The sequence below is a fragment of the Fundulus heteroclitus genome, chromosome 18 (genome assembly GCF_011125445.2).
Source record: "Fundulus heteroclitus isolate FHET01 chromosome 18, MU-UCD_Fhet_4.1, whole genome shotgun sequence".
NCBI lineage: Eukaryota > Metazoa > Chordata > Actinopteri > Cyprinodontiformes > Fundulidae > Fundulus > Fundulus heteroclitus.
The window spans coordinates 13,676,556-13,700,538 of record NC_046378.1 but is presented as its reverse complement, the minus strand read 5'-3'; the positions used below and the strand labels follow the sequence as shown (position 1 = coordinate 13,700,538).

The following is a 23,983-nucleotide window of genomic DNA, read 5'->3' as shown; positions in this document are numbered from 1 at the left end:
TGAGCCCGGTTCTGCCGGAGGTTTTTTTTCCCGTTAATGGGTGGTTTTTCTTCCCACTGTCGCTTCATGCTTGCTCAGTATGAGGGATTGCAGCAAAGCCATGTACAATGCAGATGACTCTTCCTGTGGCTCTACGGTTCCCCAGGAGTGAATGCTGCTTGTCGGGACTTTGATGCAATCAACTGGTTTCCTTATATAGGACATTTTTGACCAATCTGTATAATCTGACCCAATCTGTATAATATGATTGAACTTGACTTTGTAAAGTGCCTTGAGATGACATGTTTCATGATTTGGCGCTATGTAAATAAAATTGAATTGAATTGAATTGATTCAATTCAATTCAATTCAATGCTTTGCTTTTTACCTATTGTACCACTCTCCACAACGCCTTTGTAACAGGAAGCCTTTTTTTCTAGGCTACCAGTTAACGTTAAACCAGCTAATATCGATTTGCAGGAATGCATCCTAAATATTGACAAATTTCACCTGATTTCTTTAGCTTTTGTGCTTTTCATGGCTGTTGTGCCAGTTCAGACGTGACAGAAAGCGGTAACGGACTACGTTACCCACGATGCAATGTGGTCAAAATGGCCACCAACTCATGTGGTCAAAATGGCCACCAACTCCCATCACGCAACACGGCAAAATGGCCGCCGATCAAGGAAACAGCATCAATTCGGGACGTAACGGACTGCGTTACCCATGATGCAATGTGGTCAAAATGGCCACCAACTCCCATCACGCAACACGGCAAAATGGCCGCCGATCAAGATAAGGTTGCTATGATGATGGCTATAAAAGCCGATCACACACGATGAGCTTCCTTCTTCCCTGGCTTTAGCCAACCCGAGAAGACACACACACACACAGCTGTTTCCGTTGGGGTGATCCCACAACACGTGCTCGAATTCCTCGCTGGACCGAGAGTTTTTCGAAGCCAAACTATTCCCTGTGCAGACAGGAGGTCGACTAAAATAAGTACTTTTAAATTCCCTCTGATCAAAAGACTGAGAGACGCCATATCTCCCAGTGATCGAAGAGGACCCCGCTTTGTCTGGCCAACAAAGCGACTGTGGACCCGGAGGAAGAAACGAAGCAGCTTCTTCCCATCCCGGTCCCGCTGCAGCCTGCGGATAACTACGCTCGTCAAGACGCATCCAGAAAGCCGCAACACTCGGGAGCGCTCCGGACCAGCCCCGAGGCATCTCAAAGTAACGGACTCTCCCCTTTTATTTCTGTCTCACCAACAGGGTGTTTAGAAGTGCCTGGGCAGGCGTAGAACTTTGTAGGTGTTGGTTAATGCTTTTATTCCACGACGAAGTTGGAATTATTTTGCTGAACATTTTCTTTGTATGTGCATGTATTTTACAATTGATTTTGCTGTGTTGATTTGTGATTCATCAATAACCCCGCCGTGGGTTACCGCCTTATTTCTTTGCATCTTTTCCCTGCTCCCCCCCCCTCTCTCTTTTCGCTTCTCCTTATCAGTTTAATCTCTTTGTCCGAGCAAGTCGCGGGCTTTGCTTTAAACTCCCAGTTAGCTACGCCCCTCGAAGCGAGGCATTACCCCATCAGCGTAAGCGTGGTTACGTCATTAGGACCTCCCCTCATACGTCATCGTAGCAGCCATCTTGGGAGGGTCACGTGTATCTGAACTGTAGGTAGCTTAGCTGAATTAGCTTTCGTAAGATATCAAAGCGTCCAGTGAGATTCCCGAAGCTGTTCTGTCTATCAATGCTGATACGTGAAATGCCGGTGTTTCGAGGGCGGTGTTAAACAACTTTGAGTTAAGTTAAGATCTGCTAACCGCTCATTTTAATCCATTGTTTATTTTGTTTTATTCTTTATTTCCACATATATATTTTGCATGTTTTAGTTTAGTAATGAGTAAGAATTCCAAAGTTGTTTGAATCAGAGAATTACTGTAACAGGGAATTGCTTTTGGTTCAATAAAACCAACCACTGCGGAATAGACATTGTTTTGTGTTCAGTCCAATTCACAGCTGCCTGGGTATTCAGAAATCAGAGCTAACCTCCTTTGGAGTTAACATCTGACATTAATACAGAGACAATATCATTGGATGGTGATAAGGAATAAGGATTTAAACTCTAATTGCAGTTACATTGGGGTTCTCACAGCCTGCTGGATAAACCTGGTCGGTGAACAGTCCGACCTGATCGTTTATTCCAGCATAAATGAGTTCATAACAGCAAGTTAACTAATGCATTAGTGGTATAAATACTTATAAGCTTATAGCTAACATCACCACCATTTGAACTATATTTGTTATAGCGAAATTTTGAGTTGAATGATTTATTATTTAAATTATAATACCAAATTATAATTAATAATAATAATAAGCATATTCAACCAGCTTATGGCATAACATGGCCATCCCTTCATTCATCTGTCCATGTGTTGTGATGCAAAACATAACACAATCTGAGTCCTGTCTCACAGGGACCTGCATGGCCCGGCAGAAACAGTCCCCTCCTCTGTGTCCAGGTGTGCCGACAAGCACATGTCGGACCCATAAAAGTACTTTTGGTTTCTGTTCCGACCGGAGGCTGATGTGATCGCTGGTGGATTCTCTGGCCATTTTGTTTACACTATTTTATTTTCCATCGTAATCCCCCTTTTTTAGTTTGGAAATATTTGGTAAACTGCAAATTAGACCATGAAAGTCACCTTAGTCCTGACATCTGTTAAGAATCAAAACAACCAAATAAATATTAGGTGAACTTAGTTTTTACATTTATTCTTTAAATGATTATTAATCAGAACTCGTTTTCTTAGCTCGGAATGCTTGTTCATGAACTAGCGAGAAGGTTTCCTGCTTTAATCTGGGCTGTGAAGGCTGTTCTGTGTCGGGTTTGCATGCTCAGCCTGTCCACTGCGCATGAGGATTTTCTCGGGGCAGTTTAGTCCAAAGACACACGTTTGGTTCGAAAGACTAAATTAACATAAGTTGACCTGAATCCAGCATTTATTCTTTGATTTCATTAATTGAATCTGGGAATGTTGGGAGGGCTTTGAGATCTCTCATAAAATGTTTTCTGAAACTCTTGAAATTCAGATAGAGGTTGATTAAAAAGCCACTTAAATATAATTGTTTAGGTTGAATGCAAATATCAGGCAGAATTGACATCAGTGTTGCCCCATTTACTAGTTAACAAAAAATTACTGTAGGAGATGGTAAGCAGCTTCATAATAACTTAGGGTTAATGTGTTCATTTATTCTCTCACATGAAGTTAATATGTTAACTTAAGTTCGGGAGCTGGACCACGCCCACAACCACACCTCCAATTTACCCAGCAGCCTATTTATACCTGTTTATACCTGTATTTATACCATCTTTCTCAGTCTGTTACATCAACCCAACCCTCCCTTACCCTTTCCTTCCCTCCATCCCATCATTATCGTCCACTTTTTCCTTCCATCCATCTCATAAACAGGTTTTACTCCTTTTTTGCTACAGGCTCTGTTTTTTTTTTTTTTTTTTTTTTTTTTTTTTGGAGGCGGGGGGTCGTGTTGTGGGCTTGCGGAAATAAATGGAATGAATTTTTCCAAACACCATACTCCCATTTCCTGAGCCCTCTAGCATTCTCCCCAGATGACCAGCAAGCCCGTCCATCCCATCATCCTCTTCCTGCAATAAACATTTAAACTCATATCTTTTTGTCCTTGCTAATGAATGAACACATGGAAATGCATGGATATCTTTCCAAGCAACATCAGTCTGATATTTGTCTCTTTCTTCCCTTCACTGTTTGCCCCCCCCCCCCCCCCCCCATCTTTAGTTTACAAGACGCCTGACCACAGACAATTTTTTTGTTTAATTAAGCAAAACAAACAAAATCTAAGAGTGAGCCGAAACGGAAGAAGGAAATGAAAGCAGTGGCTCATTTAGCTGTCAGCGTTGAATCCTCTAAAACGAAATGAAAAATGCTTCAATATGCCGAGTGCAATGAAAGTTTATGCCTTTCTCTTTTTTTTCAAAATATGAACTTTCAAAAGATTTCTAGTTATTGTTATCACTTTGGATGAAAAACTCTTGCTTCTACGGCTTTAGGCACTGTAGTGAGGCAGCGTCATTATCGTAGACGGTGTGTGCACAGAGATTAAATAACGCTAATTTCAATGTGTACAAAAACATGTACAGTAGGTGTGAAGGGTACAGCGTACGCAACCGGTTTTGTTTGCTTTACATGAGTGGGCCCACCTCATCCTTTACAAAACATCCAGATAACACAGAACCAGGAACAAACGTGTTTTTAGGAGCTAAACGTGCTTTTCTGGCTCCAACTATAGCGGGCTGTAGAAACCATGCAGACATTTGCTTGTGCAAATTCTCAGTTATCCGGGTCATCGTAACAGCAAATAGGCTTAAATCGGAGACAACCGGACTTTCGCTCAGTTCTTGCTGAAAACGTTTTGACACCTATCCAGGTTCTGACAGAACACCCAAACCACAGCTGAGCGGCGTTGTGTATGCAGCTCGGAGCAAGATTCAGCAGTCCACTTGCACCTCAAGAACGAAGGGCACTCTTTTGATGACAATGATGTCCAGATTGTTTACAGGGAGAACAGATGGTTTGACAGAGGGGTGAAAGAAGCCATCACCAAACAGAAGGAGAGGATTGAGCTTCCAACTCTCCAGTGTTTACAGCTCGGTTCTCCAACACGTTCCAGTCTGATTGTTTGGTGTGAGTTGAGTACTTGGTCACCTAAATCTCATCATGATTCAGGTGACCAAGTACTCCACTCACACCAAAAAATAGCTTCTAACGACTCAGGACAGTGATGGGTGAGTCAGTGATTTTGCATCTGACTTAGAGGATGGGCTTCCGCGTCCTTAAAAACAGCAGAGCACCAACCACAGGTTGCTCAGTGCGAGCCACCAGAATCGACGAAGACTCCTGGATAGGTGTCGAAACGTCTTCAGAAAGAACTGAACGAAAATCAGGTTGCCTCCGATTTAAGCCTGTTTGCCTATGCAGACATATACACATATACAACGTCATGTTATTCTTTGTTTATTTTGGACACATTTTGAGTCCAGCATGCTTAATGTCCCCCTTTCGACTTTCTAAACTTGTGGGTAGTGGTGGCCTAGTGGTGAGAGCACTCTGAGAAGGTTGCAAGTACCTGGATCTGATCCCCGCAGACTGCCACTGTGGGTCCCTGAACAAGACCCTTAGCCCCAGATTGCTCCCCGGGTGCTGTGATAGCTGCACACTGCTCCCTAAGGGATGGCAGAAGACAAATTTCATTGGAATGTACAACTGCAATGACAAACAAAGATCTCTTCATCACCTGCATTCTTTACAAATATCTAGTTTGCCACATGGAGGTGCCTGGACTCATGTGGACTGGTTCTAGCAGGCCGTTTTTAGTTAATGGGACGTTCTAGTAGATTCTGGCCAATGAAGATGTTCCAACAAAATGTTATCTATGTGGTTTATACCCTTTGTCTTTTTCATCATGCTGTTATTTTCAAGATCTGACATTGTTCTGTAGACTATATTATCGAAACAGCATACGTTTGTCAAGTGGTATGCTGATGGTGCTTGTTAGGAAATACAATTTATGAAGGGGAATGCTGTTTTGACAGATTCTGACATGTTTAATCTCGATCAGTTTCAATAAATGTTGTGTCCTAGGATGTAAATAAGGGTTTCACACATGGAAATGATGTCATGTAAAACGTGAAACTCCTTTGGGAAAACACAGGTGTCAGAAATCAGTACACAGGTGTACTGTATTCCATATGTTTCACATGCAGAAGCTTTTGAACATGTTTCTCACATGTAGAAGTTAGATCGTGTTGTAATAACACCTGAGAAAATCTTATGAAGTGGTGACGTGATAAAATGTGGGAAAACCTTCCAGCTTTGAGTTGTTTCACGTCTGAAAACTACGTTGTGTTGAAACATGAGAACTTGTCTGTCTCAGATTTGGCAATTAGGCTGTTCAAACATGTGGAAATAATGGAGCTAAATTAACACACAAGTAAATGGTAACTATGCAGTGAAGTGTGAATATGTAGAATGTCCTATTACAGTTTACATGTGGAGATATGCTTTTGCAATTTTTATTTTCGCCCGTGCTTTTTGCTTGCGGGCGAAAGATTCAAACTTTAGTTTTTTTTCTCTGTAAGGGTTCTCGCACATTACATCATTCAAAGGCTGTGCAGCAGAGATCCTAACGTAACATTTGCCGCTCAGCAACAAACACACACTCTAAAGCGTCCAACACCTTTTACTGCGAGAGACCGGGCAACACAAAAGCATTAAATAACAATTTGTAGGAGCCACATACTAGAAATGCACATTCGACTTTTGCAAAAATGAGAAGAGAGTGCAGTGGGGTTGTTTGATTTACTTAGGTTTTGCATAAAAACCCAAGTAAATCCTAAGTGCAGTCCGACTCTTTTGCCTATAAGTTTGTTCTATGACAGCTTTAATCGTTACTGGCAAAAATGTAAAAAAACTATGAGCTCTGCCATACCTCTTGAGTATGCAGCATGCTGCAAAATGCCAGTCAAAGCATGGAGGCTTACTGCTGTGCCTCAAATTGCTTTTATATTGTTTACGTCCATAACTCAAAACACCTGCTAAGACGATCAGTTAAAAATTAATGCAGGAGACAGCTGGCCTAAAGCCGCCGTCTGTTTTTGTGCACGGTTATGGTGATGTAGTCTGTGAACGTGTTGACACGTAAGCTCTTTTTATTCATTCAGGAATACGTGTGTATGTTTCAGGTAACAGGCCGTGACTGGAAGGTGTAGGACGGAGCAGACTGAAGATGCTGTCGATGCTGATCACAGCACTGCGGAGCTTCACTGAGCTGTAAGACATGCACCTTCTGGTGCTTTAATATATCGATCTATTAATAAAAACCCATACCAGGCGCTAAAACGCTCCTGTTAATGAAAAAGACCCCTCATTGAAAGAGATACAGATGTTTTAGATCTCCAGTATGTTATATTTAGCTTTTCATTATTAATAAGCTTAAATGTTTTCAGCCCCATTTCCTTTTTTTTTTCTCCCATTGTTCTGCTGCTATATCTTAAATAATTTAAAGTCATTATTGTGTTGCTTCATTCTAAGGCTGCCCGTTCAGCTTATTTCTCTTTTGAAATCAAAGTAAAATTTCATTTTAGCTTTGAAGGTGTGACAACTTGTCATCCCGTGGTTTATCAGCAGTCATTATGTTACCAGCAGTAGCTATCAGCCAGAAACAGGAGTGCTTTTCCTATAGAGAAAAGTGTACAAATAGAACGTCCTGGCAGCTCGTGCTCCTGTACAATAATCTTTTTTCTTGGTAAAGATGCATCACTCTCCGTAAGTATTAGCCACTTTTGTGAAGATGTGTTAAAAACCTCGTTGTTTACCGCTGTAGCACATTGAACATTTTAATCCACCTTTCCATTTATGTCTGTTTATTCAGTGAGGAAAGAAAATCCACCTGAATAAAACTTTTTTCATAAGCAAATACCATGATTCTTAACATCTAATGAAAAAATGCAATGTTTTTTTTTCAACATTCATATTTTGCATAGTTTGATTGTTGTGTCTAGAAACATTTAATTAGTAGACCATGACTTCTTGTTTCCCTGGGCTATTAATATAAAAAGTGATTACTATTTTATAGATGCTTTTTCTTTCTATTTTCTATGCTGGATTCATTACATGACCAAGGCTTACGCTTTACAATGCGTCTCAGAAAGCTCTACGGTTCCAGGTTGTGGACCAAATCAGTCTGACTGACACGCCTTCTAACTGCGGCGGTGACGGCTTTGTAAAGACTTATAAGGGGTTTTGAAATCGCAGATGTTTTACTGTGGCAAAAATCCAGTGTAGTCCAGGTTCCTCTTTACGGTTTGAAATGATTTACATTTATGCAAACTGACGTTGTTTAAGGAGGTTATCTACTATAGCCAGGGGTAAATCATATTGTGAAAAAGGTATTTTGACTATGTTTATTATTCTTATTCTAACAAAACAAAACACAAATACAAATAAAATCTCCTTGCCTTGGAGATTGCAACTTTTTAATCAAAAAGGAACCTGAGTTCAGAGGGTGGCAGGGCTCAGCCTTTAGAGATACGACGAGGAGCTCTTTTATCCGGGGGAGCTCACCGCAGAGCTGCTTCTTCTCTGCATCAAAAGAAGTTAGCTGATTTGCGCATCTGCTGACTATAATGCCTCCCTGTCACCTCCCTATGGAGGTTTCAGAGCATGTCCCACTTGGAGGAGATCCTGAGGAAGACCCAGCGCTTGCTGGAGGGGCTATATATCCCATCTGGTCTGGGATCGCCTTGGGATCTCCCAGACTGAGCTGGATGGTGTCGCTGAGGAAAGGACAGTCTGGGTATTCCCTGCTATACCAGTTACCGCTGGAATCCGATCTATTTTGAGAGAAAGAGAATGGATAGAAATATATATTTTTACTTAATTTTGTTCATGGACAATTTATTGAAAATATCCTAATTTCTATCTTCTTTGTCAAAACTACTTTTTTTTTAATCTTCCACACAATTTTAGTTCTCTTCCACAAAGCAGGTCACTTTTTTTTTCTTTTTTGCACCGCCTCTCCACGTCTTTCTCCAGCTGAGCTGATTACTGCACTTAATTGCAGCAATTTATCATCAGGGCCAGAGACGGATTTTCCCCAAGCTTAGGCAGGGTCGGGGACGGGGAAGGAGAAAAATGAAAAGGCAAGCACTTGTACATACAGGGAGTGCTGAGGGGAGAGACCTTGTCAAGAAGCACTAATGCATGGCAGGCTGCTGAGAGTTCACGGCCCTCTGAGATCCCCCCCCTCATCATCATCGGCAACGGCGGCAGCAGTCTCTCAGCAGAGGAGGCTTGCATAACAGGTGCCATCATCCCTTGTCAGGCAGGGAGCAAATAGGACAGATGGGGAGAGGAGCAGGAGCTATATGCAGTTTTATGTAATACTGGAGATGTGGAGGTGCAAGAGAAGATGTTTTGTTGGTGGTGAGAGAACAGGTGCATTAACCGAGGCTACAATAATGTGTTTTTTCCATGATGTGGGCAATTCTTTTCAAATCACCTGTAGGTTATAAAGGTGCAAAGATGCTCTGAAAAATTAGTCTTAACAATGTTGACCGGCAAAGAGAAAGGCAAAACAGAAGAAAGAATATAAAACACTTTTAGGAACGGAGATAGTACAGAATCTGTGCTTAAGTCTGACTTTCGTGTAATTTTTTTTGTTCCTTTTGTCACTCCGAGCCCCTTATGGCAAAGGCGACAAAGGTTTCTGTCTTTAAACGTGACAGGATTGTTGAGCTGCACAAAAACGTTTCACAATGCTACATTGTTTCCAAGAGTGGACACAGTGAGAAAGTCACTTTAAGTTTCTTAAAATATCCTGAGGGTTGTGGGACAAAAAAGTCAAGTGACAAATAATAATAATAAAAAACATTTATCTGCGCTGTCGTAGGAGCTGACTGGCTGTCCTTGAAGACCATCAGAAAGTCCTTGACCCAAATTAGGGTCTTTTCTCATACTAGCTGCAGTCCAACAACCACAAGACAGCACAGAAGGGCAGAACGAGAAATGTCTCCAAATCTCTTCAAGCACCACAAACCTGCTGGTTTGGAGTTTGCAAAGGAGCGCCAAACATGGGAGACTGAAAGGTGGATAAAGGTTTCATCCTCTGATAAATAAAAAAAATTAATCCGCAGCATCTTGATGGCTTCCAACACTACTGACATGGCGAGATCCCACTGTGTAGATCAGGCATGTCCAAAGTGCGGCCCGGGGGCCAATTTGGGGCCCCCAAATTGGATTTCAAGAAAGACTTGGTCCACCAGCACAGATGGGTGATGCAGATGGAAACGTTTTTATTTTTAATTCGAGTAAAATTATTTACACATAGGTTGAGATCTCACAGTTGGAAATGTCAGGCAAACAAAAGGTAATATTTAATAACCACACTTTTTCTTTTTATTTCATTCTCTTTAATTTCATAATAAATAGGACCACATGTCTCTGAGGACTTTAAATCAAATGCAGACTTTTGTGCATTAAAATCTGTTTTGAATACATTTTTTTTAAATTATCTCAATACAGCAAGTGTTTTCAAAAGAAATACTGACCCTGTTCTTAGATTCCGAGACCAAAAAGAATCCTTTTTAAATATTACGGCATCATTTTTTGGATATTTTTTTTAATCTTTTTAGTATTCATTTTTTGGCCCTCCAGTACTTTTGACTTTCGGCCCTTGTGCAGAAAAGTTTGGACACCTCTGGTGTAGACGTTGTCAACACGACACATTGGTGGAGGCTCTAAGACGATCCGGCAACTTTTTCCCTCAGTGAAACACTGGATCCTTAGGCTGGCTATATAGAAATGTTGCAGCAGGTATCCCTCTTGGCAACGCTGCAACACACAGCAACCGTCTGACAATGGAGGAAAGCATCCATCTTTTAGACCATTTGGCACATTCCCTTGACCCAAATGCCACTGGAAACATTTGGGTTAATGGTGAGGGGAATTCTGGGGTCGGTACCAGACCATGGATGCCTTTTGTGAAACCATCTTTACCACCTGGACCAATGATTCCACTAGCCTGGTGAAAATCACTCACATCATGCGTGTTACACAAGCTTTGGAAGAGATGAACAAGAGCGTTGCTGCTGTCGTTTGGACATTTATGATTGTATTGTTGGTTTCTTTAATTGCTAGTCGTAAACCTTTGACCGGCTGAAGAACAACCTGTTTGAGATCGAATGCCCAGTCTTTGAAGCCGTATGTACAAAGTGGTTACTGTCCAGCAGCCTGAAGTGTGAGTACTTCAAATGTTTTTAATCAGAAGTGTTTAACTGCTTTAATGGTGAAACTTTTGCATGTACCACAAATCAATCAATCCTTGACATGTAGCAGATATTGTAGTAGAAAACTTATCTTGAGCAATTTTGAATCCAGTGATGCTAAAGAAACCCTGAATTTGCCTTTCCTTTCCTTTCCTTTCCTTTCCTTTCCTTTCCTTTCCTTGCCTTTCCTTGCCTTTCCTTGCCTTGCCTTGCCTTGCCTTGCCTTGCCTTGCCTTGCCTTGCCTTGCCTTGCCTTGCCTTACCTTGCCTTAGGGAGCTGTGGGCTACCACTGTGTGGCGGCCCTGGAGCATTCTGGGACTCTTCAGTCTTACACAGGGGCCCAGAGTGGCAGCTTGAGTGTGTGGGATTCAAACTGGTCTCCATCCTGGTCTAACCACCAGGCCACCACTTATACAGACTTAATGAGCAGAAATAGGCTGAGGGATAATTATGGGTCAAATTGTGTTTGGGAAGAAGAAAACCTTGTTTGATCAGCACAGGAGCATTAGCCTTCACTACTTAGCGCGTGAATTATTGATGGGCACATGGAGTGGAAGAGAAACACAGTGTTCAAATGTCCAGTAATCATCACACACAATAAAATCTGGGATACAAAACAATGAAAGTTGATTTTCATTTCATCAGTCAACGTTTCTACATACAACTGCCACCACTAGCTGTTACTATTTCTCTTTTTTTATTGCCAATAAATCAGTATTACTGGTATGTCTGAGTGATTCATCAAACTGTGCTGCAATCGGTCCAGACTGCACACAGACGCATGTCATTGGACTGTGTTGAATTCTAGTAAAATGTGACCCTGAGTCAGCATATTAATGTGGACAATGTGTTGTGTCTCGTGTTCATAATAAATAAATCCAGTGCTATACTCGTGTCTACAGATTCATTCTGTTTTTTGTTTTTTTTCACACTTAAATGTTTCAACCTTTCAAATAAATTTACATTTCTAATATCTGAATAAGATAACATAAATAAATACAAGGAGCAGTTTTTAAATAATGACTTCACTTATTAATGGCCTTATAAGCAAGAGTAAGTACACGGCTTAACCCATTAAGTGGGTTTTCCACCGTGAGCAGCAACGACTCATTACAAAAAAGCAAGTAAAAGAAAGTCATATTTTCTTGAAATGAGTGTAATCGTCCTTGATTTGAGCTGCAAGTTTAAATGATCTGCCAGTGGAATAAGATTTTTGTACTTAAAACAGGAACAACACATCTCCATCATCTCATTTCAAGTGCTGTATGTCTAATTATCTTATTTTACTGGTCAAAATACTTATTCCACTGGCAGATTATCTTATTTACCTGCTCAAATCAAGAACAAATACACTTATTTCAGGAATATTTTACTTACTTTTAGTGCCCTTTTGCATTGCTGCTGCCAAGTGTTTACCAAAACTTGCAACAAGTCGCACTTGGTCCCTGTTTTCTTAGTAGAAATCACAAAGAGACACCAGTCCAGACTTTTACTGGGCCACTCCAACAATTTGTAGCCATTCGGAGTCATTTTCTAATTATTACAGAGGTAGTCTTGTTGCTGTGTGTTTGATTGTTGTCCTGTTGTAAAGCCCAAATATGCTTCAGCAGAAGGTCCTGAAAAGATGGACAGACATTGTCCTTCAGGATTTTCTAGTGATGAGCAGAAGTAGTAGTTAGATTAATTACAATAAGTCGGTAAGATCCAGTCAGCCCACATAGCCGGGCCCAGGCTGACACTAGGAACGACATCCCTTGCCTGATACGCTGTGTTAGCTTTGCACTAGGTATAACAGGAAGTAGACCCTTCAAAATACCACATAGTTGTCATATCAGTCAGAATATTTTTGTGTTTTCCTTTGGCAAATGTGATATAGGTGTGTGGGCATGTCTCTCACTGTGTTTCACTGTAGTCCCAAAACGTTAAAAATGGCTTTGATAACCTTTTTCAGACTGATGTTGAACCCGAGGTTGTATGGTGATGATCAGTCGTTTCTAAGAGTTTGTTTTCTCCAGATATCCCAATTCTCTTGCAGTTTCATGTGATGATAATCTGAAACGTCTTAGTTTAGGGGACACGTTCTGTAAAAAGTCCCACTGTTACATAAATGGTCAAATTGTGGACAAGGTTGTGGCGAGCAAAATAAAAGGCATAAAAGGCGTCAATAATGATGCAGATGCAGTTTAGTAAACTGTTTAATATCATTATTAACAATGTCAGGGTGGTAACGGGCAGCTAAAGCTGTTGTGAACGGCTTTTTGAGAACTGCACAAACTGAAATCTTGAACTAGTGGTGGATTAAAAAGAATTATAGAAAACAACATAAAAGCTCTCCTCTTGTTCTATGGTAACGCCTTCACTGATTTATAACACTTACTTGTCAGGCTGACCTAATTTTGGTATCAAACCACATTTGTAACTTCACCTGAAGTAATCTAATATAAATACTACAGCGCTTTTGTGCAGGAAGAAAGCCCCAGTGTGAGCATGGGGTTGACAGACTGGTAAGGCAGCCCCAGTTGCTTCAATATCTAAATGCATTTTTATCTCTGAAAATAGATGGCGCCTCCAACAAGCATATTTTACTCTACTTTTGCATAGTTAAATTACTCATTATGTTCTTGCAATGTCTAAGGCACAAGTGAAAATCCACAGCGAGGAAATGAGACATTAAAACACAGCCCTGACGTTGGGGAGCTTTCCGTCTCGTAGGCGGATGCCACATTAAGGATTAAGTTCCCTCAGTGAAACATATGCAGAAAAACACTTAACTTAGGTTTATGTATAACTTGCAAGAAGGTCTCAGAAAACGGCAGGAAATGTATTATCATGTCGTGGACACTTGGCTGCACACGTCTTGTGAGCATTGTGTTGTAATCACAACTTCAATTTACCGCGCCTTGCAAAACCGTTCTTACCTCGCCATCATTGTCACATCACAACCACAAGCTTCAGTTTAGTCTGACTGACCGAACCAAAGCACATAATTGGAAAGTGAAACCAACGTTGCACTTTGATTTAGGAGGTTTTTACTGAAAAAAAAAAAAATCAGAAGCATAATGTGCAGATGTATTCAGTTCCCTTTAATAAAATCTAAGTACGGCTTCAGAAGTTAACTTCTAACTGGTAAACAGTTTGATTTACTGAAACTTTGAGTCTGCACGAGAAAAGCAAGTATGACAGAAAACTAGTACCACCAACACTACACCAAACACGGTGATGGCAGCATCATGCTGTGGGGATGCTTTTTTTTTAGCAGAGACGTAACAGGTGGTTAGAGTTGATGTGAAGATGGAAGGAGATATAAACGCTGGGGTGGAGATTTACCTTCCAGGAAGGAAACAGCTGACAATCAGCTGACAGTCTGTGGAAGATCTGAACATCGCTGCTCTCAGAGGCTCTCCATCCAATCTGACTGATCTTGAGCTATTTGCACAAGAAAAACAAGCAAGAATGTAGATTTAGACGTTATTTTTGAAACCACGTTATATTAACTTCACTTTACAATTAATTATGCACTACACTGGTTTGTACTTAATAACATGCAATTTCAATTAAACTGACATTTGAGTCATACGACAATTTGTAAAAAAAAAACGGATCAAGTGCTGTCAATAATTTTTCAAGGCAATTCATTTAAACTACAAAATGTTCAGGCGTCAGGAGTCTTTTAATAACGAACATATTGAATCAGTAAATTGTTATCCTATATAATTATTATTATTATTATTATCATTATTATTTTGCACATTGTAATCTGAGCGTAGTTTAAAGCTTGACAAAAAAGGAGGTGAGGTCTCAGTAGAACTCTGGCTTGATGGTTGATGAAAGGATCCCCCCTTCATTATATGCGCTCTCTGCTATGATGAAAACGCACTACAGACGCAAATCAAGAGCTCTTCTTGCGAGTGTTGTCCATGAATCTAGCTGTTGCTTGTCACGCAGGTGTGTGGTGCTGAAAGCATATAATTATTACTCTGGGGGCTAGGCCTGAAGTAGTCTCTAATCAGAGAGAAGATGGGATGTCTAACAGCAGGTGTAAATCAGCAGTGATTTTCTCTCATCTTCCTCACTTTGTTTCTCTGCATGATTGAGCTTATCATTAAGCGAAACTGCGCTAATGGCCCGGTGACTGCAGCCACGCTGCCTTCCCTGTTCTAATTTTAATAGCTTTTTGGTCCCCTGTCCTTCCTTAACCTCGGGGTTCTATCCATTCGAAACTGTCACTCATGAGTTGGAGCTGATTAAAAGCTGGAGAAAAGAATTGGTCATAACATTCAGTTTGTCACATGAAATACAGAGCATTTTAGCAGGATGTAAGGCACACAGACTTTGCTACTCACGTTTTCTGCAGTCTACCATTTTTGTTTTAGAAGGGGGAAAAAAACACAGATTTTCAGCTGCAGGACCCAATGAGCAGCTTGGAAATTTGGAGCCAATGAGCGCAGGTGAAAAAGTCCTGATTTATGAGCCTGGAGGCCAACATCCAGCTGCTCTGTTTTAAACCAAGGTCAAGGTAACTTTTTGGATTGCCTGGAGGGGATTTGTTTGTAGAAAATGCGTGCTGTCCTGGAGGAGGAACATTTAAGGCTTCAGCTGATCTGGGCGAACTGCTAAAGAGGAGATTGAGATTGTTTTGTTTTTATATTTGCTCTCTCCAAAGATCTTGTGTTCGCAGCAGGGGCAGGCACTTGAATATTTTAACATGCTTTAACATCACCACAATCTCTCAGCACTGATTTAGGAGTCATTATCAGTGTGAAATTGTAAAGCTAAGAAGACTAAATTCTCTTTAAAAAAAACAATAGACACTCAGGCATAATTTTCTTTTATTGTATAACATTTTTCGCCTAAAACATAGTAGCTCTATTTAAGAGAACAGCTTTTGGCAGTGTTTGTCAAGGCAACTCTGGAACAACAAATAGTTTTGCTTCTTAAAGCTATTTTCTAAGATGTTATAATTACTGAAGAAAATTTTATTTCAACTGGGACTCATCCAACTGTGTATGTGTTGTGCTAACATCTAGTTTCAATCTTTGTTTTTCCAAGTAAATCATCTTTTACACCAACTTGAGGGAGCTGTGGTCTGCAACCTTGCAGCCTGGGTCCAATAAATGCCTTACAATACCTAATTTATTTAGCTTTTTTGTGGTTGGAAAAGCTCTTAGAATGGACAATTTGAAAGTATCTAATAAACAAATATTTTGTCCAATCTCGTCTTTAAAAATATTTTTGACTTTAAAAGCTTTAAACTTTCATTGTTAGTCCCGTGAACATGTACAAATGAAAGCCAATTTAGATGGTACTCACATTTATATTTATCAAAGCCACTCTGCAAATATCAGGGTCATGCATGACATTGATTTAAACTATAAAGAGGCTCTTTACTGATTTGGCATGGACAATGCAGATAGGGTTTGAATGAAAGGATCCTGTGGCATTCTCTCATCCTCAAAAAAAAAGTGTTGTACGAGGAAAAAAAAGGAAGAAAATAAGCAGCACCACCTAAAAGTCTAGCTTTCTGTTGCAGGTGCCCATCTGCACAGCTGACGAACCTCAATGAAAGAAAAAACAGCAATCATCTGTGTTTCCTAAACTCACGCAGAGACTGAAAACAGCTCATTTTGAGTCCCCTTCTCACAGCCACCGCTTCCACATTGAAGGGTGATGTTGTGGTTGGCTCTTACTGTAGGTATGGTGCGTTCGCTGATTAGAAAAGGATATGATTGTTGAGTTTCTGACCATTTGAGATTGAGATCTCCAACCAGTTTTTCTGCTTGGGAGTGATCGAGTACAGAGACAAAGGCCAACAAAAATCTTTATTAGATGAAGGAGTTGTCCAGCAGTAGATCTGTGCTTATTGTGGTTTTATTGGGGCAGAATTTAGTAAAAGGTGATATTTAAAGTCTGTCGCCAATGTTAGCTCCCGCCGGTGATGCCAAAGGGCAGGAAGGAACATATGCACTCGGATGCGCAAACACTGGCTCACATGATTTCTAGTTACACTCAGACACATACAGGGCATAACGGATGCGACTCGCTCTGCATAAACACATACAAGCGGTCCCACAACTGCACACGCACTCCAAAACGCTTCACCAGATGCTCCGTGGTTTTAGGGATCAGATGGACTGTGTTGAGTCTGTACTGGAGGCATCTCTGTGACTGTAGGACGCCTGAGTAAATCTGGCTTTGGCCATCTGTCCCAGCACCTCTCAGTATACAGACTGGATCTCATCCCACTCAATTATACAGGCAATTTGGTTATACTTCAATTATAAACTCCAATAAACTGGACAAATTATTCAAATCTGTCTACAAAGTTAATGAACAGTTGTGATGCTAAGTTTTGTTAAATCATTTTAACTTGTTTGGGGTATGAAAATAGACCCCTCAATATTGCAAAGCCACGGCTTATTTTTGCCGGAAGGCCGCATACTAGGATGAATTTGGGGCGCTGCCTGTTGTCATCTTATGGCTCGCTAATTAAGCTGTTATGCTGACTTTGATCTTATTGCGGCTGAATCCTCTCCTCACTCGGAGGTTGCCAAGGAACGTGTGAAATTCAGCGAGTTTCTGCTCCAGACCAGCAAACGATCTCTATAAAGTTGCCACAGAGGCAAGCTTCAGAATGCAGCAGCTATTTTTGGTGATGCCCCTGGGCAGTAATGTCAGTCTAACAAGCTCAGGTCCCCCCATGTAAATGAAGGGAGGGATGGAAATATAAATGTGGGTTCAGTGGTCGCTGATACATTAAAGGCAATTTTTGCAACCCTTTAAAAACTATTTCAAAATTGATCACAATTAGTACCCTTTGCTATCTCTCTCAAAATCAAGCATCTGATTTCCACTGATCATCCCTGAGATGCTTCTTCAATTTCTCTGGATGCCACAATTCCTTAGTTCAGTTTGACACTGGTCCATAAAAGGTCTTAAAGTCAATGAACATGTCTTTGACATGTTTAGAGCTTGGGATGTTATGTTATGCCCTAACCCGGCTTTAAACTTGTCCACAATCATATCCCTGAACGCTCTGCAGTATTATGGTTTGGATTTTGGTTTAGTGGTTTCAGAATAAAAGGGGGTCATTTTTTCTAAAGTCTGTTACATGAAACAAGAAATGAAATACTCTGAAGTATGTGGTGTGACATCATGAGATGCGCCACTATGTAAGTGTACGTGTTTTACACCAATTTACCTTCCTGTATAACATTTATTTTCTTGTGATGTCTAGATTTATAGTGAAAATAAAACCTTTCTGTTAAATAGTACGCTTTGAAGGTTCCATATCATGCTTTTTCTTAAGCCCTCCAAAGTCAACTATAGGCTTATATCTGATGAAATATTGTCTTTGACACTTTGGTATTCTTTTGTTTTGAAATATCGATTGTTTTCTGGTGCCATTTTTCTAACACAGAAGAAAGATGCTTGCCTTCAGTACGACACCGCCTCTCCCCATGTGGAGTCGCCATGAAGACGCTGCAGCGCGCATCAGAAGAACAGTTGCTGTCACTGAGCAGATCAGGTGCTAAAAGAGCCACTTTGTCTCAACTTTGAGCAGAAATTATCGCAATCTGCCTCACATCACCGCATGTTTGCCGTGCAGCACGGTTAAGGTAGGCACTTCCTGGAGGGGGCGGGTAATGACCGCTCTACGTAGACCGGTCATGGCCGCTTGTTTTCCAGGACAGGGAGGGGCAGCTGCTCAGAAAGCATAATTCAAAAGGATTACTCAGACATGCAGGATCAAAATACCACTTAGGGCATGATTTTGATAAAGGAATAGCATCATACCACAGTTAAGTTGATTTTGCATGATATAGGCCATGATACAGTTTTACTTTGCTCGGGTTGCTGGGTGACGAGAAGTGCCCGCCAATGGTGACGTAATAATAATACCACTTTGGGTGATGAAGGAATAGCATCAAAAAAGTAGATTTTGCATGATATAGGCCATTTAAAGCCACCAATAAGATACAGCAGGTTTATAGTTGCAAACCTAACATTGTTAGGTAATGTCAAGAATAATAACTGGAAATGGAAAGCTCCTGCTGTTCAGCATCACTAATCCTATTATTTGGATCCTCTATTATGCAACTTCTGTCGTGATACAGGGTCATGAAAGAGGTGCAAGAAAAAGAACCAGGTAGTATAGGTGGTATTGAGTCAATTGAGTTAAATCGCAACTCTGCAAGTGCAAGCTTACGGCACAGTTTGACTGAGACAAACTGTTAGCTTCCAGCCAGCAGCCGCTCCCACAGGCATCTCCTTCATGACCTTTCAAATGATTGCTGATTAGGAGCACTCAGCCGCCTCCAGTGAGGAGAGCAGAGAGGAGAGGATAGGTGCAGGAGGACTGTCATATCTAAACAGAGAGTAGTGCGAGTATTTTTAATTCACAGTTTGCTGTGTGTGTTGCCAGGCTGAGCACACACTCTGTTGAGAATATGCCTGGGGAAATGCTTTTTTCCCCCCAGCAAACACAGGAGTTTATATTCTGTGTGCTGATGTTTGGTTTTAATGGATGTTTTTTTTTAATGTTTTACTTTGTTGCCACTGTTCTTCAGGTCCAGGTAAAAAAGGATGGACAGAAAGTAAATGTTAATCCTCTTTTAAAAACCCGTGTGTAGGTGCTACTCAAATATACTTGAATATCATAGAAAAAGTTTAGTATTTATTTGTCACTCATTCCAGAGAGTGAAATTCATGTGCTATAGAGATTCATTACATACTGAGTGAAATATATCAAAGCTTATTTTCTTGTAATTTTGATGACTGTGGCTTACGGAAATTCAAAAATCCAAGTTTAGTGTCTCAGACGTTGTGAATATTTTTATAAAAATTAAATGTGGGGAAACTCATGGTGTCAGGCCCTAATTAACAGCTAATTAACTCAGAACACCTGCAAAGGTTTCCTGAGCCTTTAAACGGTCTCACTCTGGGTCAGTAGGTGACACAATCATGGGGAAGACTGCTGACTGTGGACAGATGTCCAGAACAGTCATCAACACCCTTCACAAGGAGGGGGAGCTACAAAAGGTCGTTGTTCAAAAGTTGCTTGTTCACAGAGTGAATTTTCAAGCATATCGAGTGAAACTGAACCTGAAACAAGGATAACCACAGCCTTAAGAGGATTGTCAAGCACCATCCATTTAATTCAATTCAATTCAATTCAATTTTATTTATATAGCGCCAAATCATGAAACATGTCATCTCAAGGCACTTTACAAAGTCAAGTTCAATTATATTATACAGATTGGGTCAGATTATACAGATTGGTCAAAAATGTCCTATATAAGGAAACCAGTTGATTGCATCAAAGTCCCGACAAGCAGCATTCACTCCTGGGGAACCGTAGAGCCACAGGGAGAGTCGTCTGCATTGTACATGGCTTTGCTGCAATCCCTCATACTGAGCAAGCATGAAGCGACAGTGGGAAGAAAAACCACCCATTAACGGGAAGGAAAAACCTCCGGCAGAACCGGGCTCAGTATGAACGGTCATCTGCCTCGACCGACTGGGGTTACAGAAGACAGAGCAGAAACACAACAAGAGAGACAAACAAGCACAGAAGCACACATTGATCTAGTAATCTGTTCTACATTAGATGGTAGTAGCGGGTGAGCCGTCTTCTCTGGATGATGTCACAGTTAACAGAACGCCAGACCAGGTGTACCTACTATGAAGAAAAAGAGAGAGAGCAAAAAGTTAAAAGCTGAAATGACGACAGTCATTTCAATGTAATACAATGCAAAACTGGAGAACAGTAGACTGAAGAACAGTAGAAATCAGTAGAGTGAGAAAATTAGACCCTGATGTCCTCCAGCAGCCTAGGCCTATCACAGCACAACTATAGAGATAGCTCAGGGTATGAGCCACTCTAACTATAAGCTTTGTCAAAAAGGAAAGTTTTAACATTAGTCTTAAAAATAGATAGGGTGTCTGCCTCACGGACCAAAACTGGGAGTTGGTTCCACAGGAGAGGAGCCTGATAGCTAAAGGATCTGCCTCCCATTCTACTTTTAGAGACTCTAGGAACCAGCAGCAGACCTGCAGTCTGAGAGCGAAGTGCTCTGTTAGGAACATACGGGGTAATCAGAGCTCTGATATATGATGGAGCTTGATTATTAAGGGCTTTATACGTTAGAAGGAGAATTTTAAATTCTATTCTTGATTTAACAGGAAGCCAATGAAGGGAAGCTAAAATTGGAGAAATATGATCCCTCTTGTTGATTTTCATCAGAACTCTTGCTGCAGCATTTTGGATCAGCTGAAGGCTTTGAACTGCATTTTGTGGACTTCCTGATAGTAAAGAATTACAATAGTCCAGCCTTGAAGTAACAAATGCATGGACTAGTTTTTCAGCATCACTCCTGGACAGAATGTTTCTAATTTTGGCGATATTCCTGAGGTGAAAAAAGGAAACTCTGGAAACCTGTTTAATATGGGATTTAAATGACATGTCTTGGTCGAAAACAACACCAAGATTTTTAACTTTATTACCAGAGGCCAAGTTAATGCCATCCAGATTAAGGGATTGATTAAGAACTTTATTTTTTGAAGACTCTGGCCCAAAGATTACAACTTCTGTCTTGTCAGAATTTAAATGCAGGAAATTTAAAGTCATCCAGCTTTTGATGTCATCAAGACATGACTGCAGTCGAAGTAACTGATTGGATTCATCAGGATTTATGGATAAATATAGCTGAGTGTCATCAGCATAACAGTGGAAATTAATCCCATGCTGTCTGATAATTTTGCCAATCGGAAGCATATATATAGTAAATAGAATTGGTCCAAGGACTGAACCCTGTGGTACTCCACAAGTGACCCTAGAGTTTGAGGAAGATTTATTATTAACATGAACAAACTGGAATCTGTCCGACAGATAAGATTTAAACCAGCCTAATGCTTTTGCCTTAATCCCTACAGTATGCTCAAGTCTTTGTAGGAGAATATTGTGATCAACTGTATCAAATGCAGCACTGAGATCTAACAGGACAAGTATAGACACAAGTCCATTATCTGAGGCCATGAGAATATCATTAGTGACCTTCACCAGAGCTGTTTCAGTGCTATGATGAGCTCTGAAGCCTGACTGAAACTCCTCAAGTAGGTCATTACTTTGTAAATGTTCACATAGTTGATTAGCAACTACTTTCTCAAGAATTTTAGATAAGAAAAGAAGATTAGATATAGGTCTGTAATTTACTAACTCATCTTGATCAAGAGATGGTTTCTTAAGTAAAGGTTTAATAACAGCTACTTTAAAAGCCTGTGGTACATATCCATTTACCAAGGATACATTAATCATGTCTAAAATAGGACCACTGATCAGAGGGAATACCTCCTTAAACAACTTGGTTGGGATTGGGTCTAACATACAGGTAGAAGGTTTAGATGAAGCTAAAATTTTAGATAGCTCAGAAAGCTCTACTGCTTTTAAACAGTTCAGACACTGCGCAGGTTCTAAGGATTCCTCCAATGCTGCCTCACTTACTGAGGATGAGGTAATCATGTTTGGGAGGATGCCAATTATTTTATTTTTAATGGAATCAATTTTATTTATGAAGAATCCCATAAAATCATTACTGCTAAGAGCTAAGGGAATGGATGGATCAACAGAGCTGTGGCTCTGAGTAAGTTTGGCAACTGTACTGAAGAGAAATCTAGGATTATTCTTATTCTCCTCAATTAATGATGAAAAATATGCTGCTCTAGCTCTGCGAAGGGTCTTGTTATACAACAATAGACTGTTCTTCCAGATTAGGTAGGATTCCTCTTGGTGTGTAGAGCGCCATTTTCTCTCCAATTTCCTAACATTGTGCTTCAAGGAACGCAGCTCTGAATTAAACCAAGGAGCCAGCTTCCTGTGAATAATCACCTTCTTTTTCAAGGGAGCTACATTGTCTAATGCAGAACGCAATGACGAAGTCATACCGTTTACAAAGACATCTATTTGTAAATTGGAAGAAACAACATTGCTGCTATCTGCAGGGCATTTCTGCAATACGGAGGATATTAAAAAGGGGACAGACTCTTTAAGTTTTGATACAGCATTATCCGATAAAGATCTACTATAATGGAACCCTCTTTTGGGGGTGGAGAACTCAGTTAGATTAAACTCAAATGTTATTAAAAAATGATCAGATAGGACAGGGTTGTGAGGAAATACTGTTAATTCTTCACAATCAATGCCATATGTCAGAACAAGGTCTAAAGTATGGAGCCGAGAGTGCGTCGGTTCATGCACATTTTGAGCAAAACCAATTGAATCTAGGATAGTTTTAAAGGCTACACTAAGGTTATCACATTCTGTGTCAACATGGATGTTAAAATCACCCACTATAATAGCCTTATCAGTATTTAACACCAAATCAGATAAGAAATCTGACAACTCATCCAAAAACTGAGTGTAAGGGCCTGGTGGACGATACAAAACAACAAACAGAAGAGGTTTTATTGCTTTGCAGCTTGGATGAGGGAAACTGAGGGTTAAATGTTCAAAAGAACTGTAGTTATTAATTGGCCTGGGACTAATTAATAAATCAGACTGAAAGATAGTTGCCACTCCTCCTCCTCTTCCCACAGATCTGGGAATGTGGAAATTTGAATAATTGGAGGGAGTTGACTCATTTATACTAACGTAGTCCTCTTGTAGCCAGGTTTCTGTGAGACAAAACAAATCAATCTGTTTATCAGAAATCAATTCGTTAACTAACAAAGTCTTTGGAGGGAGAGACCTTATATTTAATAGACCACATTTAATTGTTTTATTTTTAGGTTCAAGGTGAACCGTATTGATTTTTATTAGGTTTTTATGATTTGTTCCTTTTAGATAAGTTTTTGATCTGTTAAGTTTTGGCCGTGGGAAAGACACCGTCTCAATAGGATAATGGATGGGTAACAGTACAGAAGCTGCAGAGAGGTGTGTTAAACTACGGCTCTGCTTCCTGGTCTGGACCCTGGATTGTCAGCATTTAGGAGGACTAATAAATCCGGCCAGATTTCTAGAAAGAAGAGCTGCACCATCCAAAGTAGGATGGATGCCGTCTCTCCGGATGAGACCAGGTTTTCCCCAGAAAGTTCTCCAGTTATCAATGTAGCCCACGTCGTTTTCAGGACACCACC

At 40.5% G+C, this 23,983-nt stretch overlaps 1 protein-coding gene across 1 annotated transcript in view; it reads left to right on the top strand.

Moving 5' to 3' along the window:
* LOC105923422 (SPHK1 interactor, AKAP domain containing) overlaps nucleotides 1-23,983 on the top strand; it is a 119,390-nt gene that overhangs the window by 16,631 nt on the left and 78,776 nt on the right. Inside the window, 1 exon segment of the mRNA XM_036149590.1 lies at nucleotides 6,769-6,856. Within this exon segment, the coding sequence (XP_036005483.1) occupies nucleotides 6,813-6,856 (44 nt within the window). The 5' untranslated portion in view covers nucleotides 6,769-6,812.